The 8981-nt window shown below is 35.1% G+C and overlaps 1 protein-coding gene across 1 annotated transcript; it reads right to left on the bottom strand.

Annotated features, from left to right (window-relative positions):
• Window positions 1-31: 31 nt before the first annotated feature.
• On the bottom strand, window positions 32-7002 carry LOC145636178 (oligoribonuclease-like; the record flags this gene model as incomplete). Its single annotated transcript, XM_081687661.1, has 4 exons — window positions 6794-7002; window positions 4168-4311; window positions 1848-1924; window positions 32-115 (listed from the first exon to the last, which is right to left on the bottom strand). Coding segments are annotated over exons 1-4 (396 nt in total), but the record flags the coding sequence as incomplete, so codon positions are not given.
• Between the last annotated feature and the right edge of the window lie 1979 nt (window positions 7003-8981).

Below are 8981 nucleotides of genomic sequence, written 5' to 3'. Positions count from 1 at the left end.
TAGGATGCAGCAAAAGGAAGAAGCCTATCGTACCACTAGCTGCATGGTGATCTTGACACCATTCGTTCATCTTGTCCAAACAATCCTGTGATTGATGGATAACAAATTCCGGTCCCTGCATAAGTGCACATAGTATCAAGAACAATGAGAAGAGTACATCTATATTCAAACATATTGTGCAGCTAACTAAACATTTCCATTAAACATTAAGCCCATTTAAATACCATAGAATCATAGATATTCTTCTACATGTGAAACTTTACACCTATCTATACCAAAAGGTAGTAATTTCTTGGAAGTTCTAATTAAAAGCTTACAGATATTATTAAGGGCAATCCGGTAATATGAGCAGATTAAAGTTCAAGTAAATTATTATCTTGAATACCTCGTAATAGATACGTGTCTTTCATTTAGGGGCGGATGAAATACTAATTTATTTAGCACATGTCAAAAAATGCATTAAGCACAGAATCGCAGTCCAGAATACAGGATAAGATATCATTAGCAACATTCAAAGAACAATAAAGGCAGGTGGCAACATCAGTTAAAACCTTAAAACTTTAAAGTAAATCACAAATTCTTGAAATTTGGTCAAAACAGCTAACTGAAGCCAGTATGATAAACACGGGTAAGATTCCCCCCACTCCTACTACATATGAAAAAAAATAAAATCAAAAAAAGACAAACTAGACAGGCTAAAGAAACTACAAAGTGAAGCCAAAAGAAAGACTTAATGAAGAAAAAGAAAAAGGAAAAAAACCCACAACGATCGATGCATGTAGCATGGTATATAAGAGTGCAATGCATAAGATGTTAGATTTTAAATGCAATACTAAATCAGTCAAAAATCACAGTCAATTTCCTGTTCATTGTAGCCAAGTAAAAAAGTACAAAACTAAAAGAACCAAGATCCAAGACTGCATAAAGAGAAAATATTCCACGCAAAAAATTCAAATATTTTGCAACCTATGGTACTACCTCTGATCTTTTTTATTTTTTTTATCTTCCTACTTACTATACCATGAAAAAGAGAGAGTAAGTGGAAAGTGGGTCTCTTTTTTGACTTTTTATTTTATGTAGTAAAGAGAAATTACATAGAGACAATGGTATTATTATATAGTATAATGTGGACCATGCGGTAGAATAAGGAGGGATAAAAATGAAAATTTTCTTCTCCATAAAAGGAATAAAGCAAAAGTAGGAAGATCAAAAAAGAACATATCCAAACGGAAAGTAGGAAGAAAAAAAAAAAAAAAACAAGAGGGAGTATACAATAATGTTACAGTTTCACCACATAAAGCCTCCATGATACAGCTAGAACTAGAAGCTTAGAACCCATATAATGGTGCACTTCACAATAAAATACTATAGGAAAAATAGAGTATGTATCATCAACACAGAGCCATATTCTGACACAACAAAGAAACAAACCTACAAACCACAGACAGACAGCAGCAACAGAGTTGTTGATTTAATATAATGTCTTTCACCATACAAGGTATGGAACCACAACAGAGGCTGTGTTGTAGTAAACTCCCAGTCACAATTTTATCCCAAATAAGCAGAGAAGGACAGAAGAAGAGGGACAACTATAATGCATACAACAATACCTCAACTCAAAAAACATGTAATAAAAGTAAAAAATCGCACAGTTAAGCAGGAACCAAGTACACTAATATACCAAACCACTACCCCCACCCCCCTCCCAAAAAGAGAGAGAGAGAGAGAGAGAGAGAGAGAGAGAGAGAGAGAGATGCCCAGAAAGTGGAGAAAAGCAGTTCTGATTATGCAAAAGATGCTATTTAACACAATAATATGAGAGAAAAGACAAACTTAAAAAGTCTTACCTCCACAGATTTAGACAAGTTGCCATCTGTTATGATACAAGCTATCTCTAATATTCGATCAACTTCAACATTTAAACCTGCATAGAAGCAAAGACAATAAAGTCGTGACCTCGTGTTGTTGGGGAGTGCTACTTAATTGAAATTCAACTGATGCTTAATATTTAGGTGAGTGGTGTCTATAAAATTTAGTCATATCTTACAAGCTTTCCATATGCACCACCTTATCCTTATTATTACCATATTTATCCAACATTATAAGGAGGCCCTCAGGCCACTCAAAGATGACAAAATTCGCTTACAGTTGACAATGCAAAGGTAGATGATTCTCCGCCTTACAACTCAAAAAAAAAAAAAAAAAAAAAAAAAACACCCAGATATTGAGGATATAAAGACTTATTAAATTGAAGTCTATAAATTGTCATTAGTACTGATCCCCGTAAAGTACATTGTCCAAAGCAATGAATAAAAAAGGTCAACGCACTTCAAGGCGTTTCAGAGTTCCCTGCGCCTTGTTGAAGTGAGGCACATATAATAGACAATAAAAATAAAAATAAAAAAAAAAACTGTTGGGTGCCTCAAGGGGGTGCGCCTCAATGCGCCAAAGCTCAACACCACTTCTCCTAGACCACAAAAGGCACATGACCCCTAACGCGGAGCGGTTTTTCAAATATTAGCTCGGAGAAAGACCTTTGTTTTCTTAAGGACCTTAGAGCTGCTATTGCAAATAGTAAATGTAAAAGGAGATACCAATGCAGAGAGCCCTTTTTGTTCTTCACTTTAGGCAATAGATGAAAGGAACTTTCTCTCCATCCCATTCTCCTCTTATTGCAAGTGTTTCTAGTCTCTACTCCCTTGAACAATAATATATCCAGGTTTCAAGAAATAATTGATAGTTCAGTATTATGTAAAAGCACTTTTCTTTTCACAGGTCACTACTTCCTTTGTCTAAAAAGTAATTTTCATAATCCCTTAAGAAATAGTCTTTCCATCCATCAAGGATATAAGCTAGCATAAATCTATCTACCTAATTCTGGGATATCAAGAGATTCATATCATGTGCTGATTCTTTATTCTATTTAAAATATCAATTAGTCATCTCCCATTGGTCATCATTCTAGTACTGAGTTAGCTAATAAATATGAGAGAGCGAGATGAGCCTATATGAGATACTGAAAGTAATCTACAAAGAGAGAAAACTCATTTCCTACAAAAGATTTCCACAATGTCTACAAGGACACAACAATTCTCACCTTCCAAATTACCACAGTAAAAACTAGGGCGTGTTCGGCAAAATATAGTTGTGAAGGTAGTTATTAGCAGTCAACAAGCTGTTAGCTGTGAAGATAGATAATTTAGGTATGAGTGTTTGATAAAGTAGCAGTTGACTAGCTGTTACATATAAGAAATTAATAATTTATTTTAAAAACTATAGATTAAATTTTCCAACATCTACCTCAAGAGCTACTTCTAATTTCAAAAGCTAATATTTCTAACTTTTGAAAAAAGCTACCTCCACCACTAAAAGCTACCTGAACCACTTCATTGCCAAACACTAATAATAGTGGTTTGACACGAACATGCCCTAAGGTATGTAATAATAGAAAACTTCTTTCATGTGTGGACTAGGGATTAAATAGTCTTGTACTTGTCTACATTGTTAGATAATACTGGATAGCAGCTTTTTCAGTATTGCTTTACAGTAAAATAAGCTTTTTATTTCTTTTTAAGACAGGAACGCTAAAATAATATCAACATTATCATCTTATTTTGCATAGATCGAATGAATCATGATTAAGGAGTCAGAAAATAGAAACAAAAGCACCTAGAAGGTTAGAAGTTTTGGAGTTGGCAAACGCTTCCTGTCCAGGAAACAGGCTACAATTTACTGTGGCATTAAACTTGAGCCTCTACATATTTTAAAATAATGATTTTGCAACCCAGCATTATTCTTTCAGCTTCAAGTCCTTTTTTTTTATTTTATTTATGTAAAGGCTGTTAGTCAATTTTCTTTCAAAAAAAAAAAAAAGGCTGTCTGTCAATTTAAACTTTTAGCAAACACCTACGAAGTTTTTTTTTTTTTTTTTTAAAGAATATGGCTGCATGCAGTCTGACAGAAATGAATAGGGAACAGGAATTAAAGTTGAGACATATAATGAGTCCTAAAGCAATGCATTATTTGTGCAGCATCCATATGAAAAGCAACTTGGATGTAAAAAGGCAGGGAGAAAAGAGAGAAACCAAGAAAACTGCAAAGAAAACATATAAGAAAAGAAGTTGTACTGTCCTCACTACCATAATTAGACGCGCCATGGAAGCTTACCAGTCATTTCTAAATCAATCCAGACAAGGGGTAATCTGTAATCTGATACTACACCTAAGTCATGTTCTTTGTTATTTCCATTGTCCACCACCAGCTTGTCATCTGAGCTTTTGCTTTTACTTTTACTTTTTTTACCACTCTCCCCTGCATCATAATACATTTCATCAGCAACAAAATCATATTATTCAATAGGTATAGCATATCACTTTTGTGGTTCTTACAACCGAAACACTATGGCCCTGTTATTTCAGACAATCTCACTCGCATATAAGACAATTTCAAACATTTTTTCTAAACAAGTAAGGAAAAAAAAAAGTTCACGAAAAATTATAAGAATCTCAGATGAGTTAAGATAATATAAATACATCAAAAAAAATATATATGTTTAATCAAAAAGAGTTAACCCTTTGCTTATTTTGCAACAATATTAATGACGTACTAGAAGCGAGACAGCAATTGGCATTGATCTCAGCGATCTTATTTAAGAAGATACACCACCCTATTAGATATTCAGCCTCTATAGACAAGAAGAACAATATTGAAATTAATTCATTAGCTCTACTACAATGATGCACGGGTACGCCTCCTCCATGCCGTTTCCGTACCGGGGACGTATTGGGGACGGAAACGGGTACGGGTACGCCTAGGATACGTCCCCATGGCGTACCCTTGAAAAGTGGTACGGGGAGCCTTTTTGGGTACGGCATTCAGGTGACCTGGGGACGTTTCGGGGACGGCTTAGGTACTTTTTGGACGTCCCCTAGTACAAATTGAAGCCCAATTTTAAAAAAAAAAAAACCTCTTTAATTACTTAACTTTGTGATTTGGAAACCCTAAATCTTAAAATACAAAGACGATGGAGTAGATCGGCGACCTGCTTCTGTAGGCTTGTTGCCCGACCACCCAGGCCACCACCATCTCCGACCATGCGACCACCAGCTGCGGAGTACTCTGCTTCTTTATCTTGCTCTCTGTTTCTTTTGTTCTGATTTGATCGATTTATTTTTCTGCATTCATTTAAGTTTTCTATTTTGCTTTCTCTTTTTTCTTCTTTTCAATCATAGGTGTTAGTATGTGTGTTTTTTTTTATCCTCATATTTTGATTCCTACTATTAATAGGTTTGTAATTATTTTTCTTTCTTTTGTTTTCAAGACTATATGTGATTTTAATCATTAATGTCGTAATGTTGTGATTTTTGTGATTTTTTTTTTTTGTTTTCATTTTTTTTATTTAGATTTATATTTTGCTGATTTTTTTTTTGCCGTATCCATGCCGTACCCGTTTTTTGGAATTTTAATTTTGCCGTATCCCGTCCCCGTATCCGTACCCGTATCCGTTTCTGTGCAACCTAGCTCTACTATTTAGAAATATACAAGACAGGCAGGGAGAAAAGATAAGTGTAGATTTTGAGAAAGATCAATCAAAAGGAGAGTGAAAGATTAAGATATGACACAGGAGAGAACGAGGAAGAGACAACACATACACGAAAAAGGAGGGAAAGAAACAATTTAGAACGAATCAGCGAGAAAGAAACGGTCATAGAAAGGCAGGCTACAAAGATGGCTTCATGTCTAGGGAGCTTTTAGTAGCTGAGTAGCTCTCAAGTTTCAGCCATACCGCCAATCAAAATACAAGATGAGTACACAGGATGATCCCTCAAATAAGCCATAGCTCATTTATATATATAGTATCTGGGAGTCCATGAAGCACCAGCTTAGTACTTCAGGAGCTATAGAGGTTCACTTTATCAGAGCCATGCATATAACTTCAAGAAAATCTAAGGGGGGAGGGAGGAATAATTTTCTTTCACCACCTACAATAAGACTTCATAAATTGGGAAACTTTACACTCTACATCAATGAAAGGCCATTATCACCACCACCAATCCTTTACAGGAACTGAACGCTAGTTATAACCCTGATATAACCTTGTGTTCAAGATGTATTGGTTAGCCAAGACAAAGTTAATCAACCTAGGAGACATTATCTAATACATTATTGTAGATAGACCCTTTAAGCTCTCTCACCAAGTATCATGATCTCAGAAGTCTCAAACAGAAATGGAAGTTGATACCGTAAATGTTCTAGTAAAAACAACAAATCCCACTACCAACTAACTCTAATGATAATTGACAAGATTCACAACCTTGAAGCACAAATTCAGTAAAATCAATTACATGGAAACAAATGGGGGTATGCACAAACCAATCCAGACCTAAATTGGTCCGGGTTTAGACCGATTTTAGGAAATCGTATTACACAAGCCATAATCTTTGCTTATCATGGTTCACCATTCTATACTACCAACTAACTCTAATGATAATTGACAAGATTCACAACCTTGAAGCACAAATTCAGTAAAATCAATTACATGGAAACAAATGGGGGTATGCTGCCGTATGCACAAACCAATCCAGACCTAAATTGGTCCGGGTTTAGACCGATTTTAGCAAATCGTATCACACAAGCCATAATCTTTGCTTATCATGGTTCACACCATTCTATACTTAAACCAAGTATATCATAAAACAAATCACAAACAAATAAATATTAAACCCTTTGTTTTACAGTTAAACCCTATGAAATTATATAAAAAGCAAGTGCTTTCAAGAACAAGAAAAGCTACCTGCTTCAGAAACGCTAGCCGAAAGCAAATTAGAAGGATCCTCGCCATCATCAAGCGCTAATACTGAGAAAGCATTTGCGACAAGGTCCATTTTTTAATGCTTTTTCAAGTGAACTGTTCTTCAATTGTACAAGAATTAAGTTAGGTTTACAATCAGATATTGCATGAAACTATAGACCAACAAATTAATCGCATATGAGAGTGATGGGTAGCTCAAGTGGTTAGAGCTTCCCTTTTCGATTCCAAGAGTTTTTGGGATCGATTCTCACCCCACCAAAAAAAAAAAAAAAAAAAAAAAAAACAAATTAATCGCATATGACTTATGAGTAATAATTTTACTATTTTATACACAATTATAGTATTTATAATTGTATAAATTGTGGGGGAAAAAAGGTGTGTGGAATTGTAAGAAACTAAACAAGTGAGAAATTGTTGGAAATGGAGAAGTGGGTTCACCTGCTACTATTTCCTCCGCAAAGAGCGAGTAATGCCGGAGGTTGTCGATAGAGCGGTGGTTCCGGCGGAAGAGGATCGCCGGGTGGTGGTGGAGGTGGACAGGTGGTGGTTTGAAGGAAGAATTGGTACTCTTGAAGCGCAAATTTCTTTTCAGTATGTCCTTTTAAAAAAATCTTTTTTCTCACTCTTTGTTTCAAAATAAATAAGTTTCAATTACTTAATTTGACTTTTGCACTAACCACGTGCACATCTTTGGTTTTCAAAATATATCCGTTTCATAATGTTAGTCTCATATGCAATCAATCACATAAAATAAGAAAACAAATATATTTGAAATCTAACATTAAAGTACTACATAATTCATAATTAGTTTACCTTATTTAATTTTTTTATTAGGAAAGTTTTAGTCATAATTGCATACTTTAAGGTAAAAATTTCCTTACTTAGAGTCATGTAATCAATCCACAATCAATTAATTCCAAAAAAATCAAGTTATAAATGAAATATAATTAATATGGATAGATCTTTTTGAAACGCCCAAAATAATATATGGGACTAACATTATGAAACGAAGGGAGTAAGAAAAACAAAGACTTTTACATGCCCCCGGTTTACAATAATTTTATTGTACATCGAGCATTTTGCGAAAAGTGACTTTTTTTAACAAAAGTGACCCTTTGTTTTTTACAATAGTGACCCTTTTTTTTCTACAAAAGTGACCCCTTTTTTTCACAAAAGTGACCCTTTTTTTCCATGAAAGTGACCATTTTTTCACAAAAGAAACTCTTTTGTTTCATAAAAGTAATTAAGCTACATATGCAAAATAGAGTATCAAAATCAACAAAAATAAACACAAAATTAACAATAGTCACGAAAAACAGTACAATCACTCAAACAAATCAAAAGTCGCCGCCGAAACCACCGCTAGCGACGCTGATAGCGCTGAAATCATCGCCCGATTCCACCATCTCCGACCATCTCACCGAGCAAAGCGACAACGATGACAATGACTCTTTCTTCTAGTTAGAGCTCACTTTACCTTCTTCCGATTTCAAATCTTCTCTCTCCACTCCTTACTCAAAAAATTCATCAGAAAATACTCATAGTTTTTTTTTTTTTTTTTTTTTTAAATATAGATATGAACAAACCTCAAGTTTGATTGTAGAAAACACAATAAATTGAGACAATAAACTTGAAAATCAAAGGGATATAATAAATGGAAGGCAGAATAAACTTGAAATCACTCAAAGAATGGAAACGGAGGGAGAAGGGGCTGGGGGTAGGGGAGAGGGTGTCGGAGGGTGGGGGGGCTGGCCTCGTCGGCGATTATGGACCACCGGTGCAGGGGGAGGGGTGGGATCTTGCGTGGTGGCTGGTGGTGGGCCGCTGGTAGTGTAGGGGAGGGGGGTGGCTGGGGGTGGGTTTAATTTTTTTTATATTAATTAAGTAATTTATTAAATTAATTGATTAACTAATTAAAAAAGAACCAATTGCAGCATGCCACGTGGCCTAATTAACCTTAATGACTAACGAAATTAACCGCCGTTAGTCATTGAGGACATTTGGTGAAATTTTTGTGAAACTCGAGTGTATACGGTGAATTTGAGAGTTTGCATGGGTATTTGGTGAATAAAAAAATAACTCGGGAGCATTTGGTGAAATTTCCGTATAACTTAGCCTATGTCCAATCCCATATTCCCATGTGGTTTATTGTGACAAATTTGTACATAAT

Source organism: Chenopodium album, chromosome 1 (assembly GCF_948465745.1).
Source record: "Chenopodium album chromosome 1, dcCheAlbu1.1, whole genome shotgun sequence".
Lineage (NCBI taxonomy): Eukaryota > Viridiplantae > Streptophyta > Magnoliopsida > Caryophyllales > Amaranthaceae > Chenopodium > Chenopodium album.
This window is presented reverse-complemented; position numbering and strand designations above follow the sequence as displayed.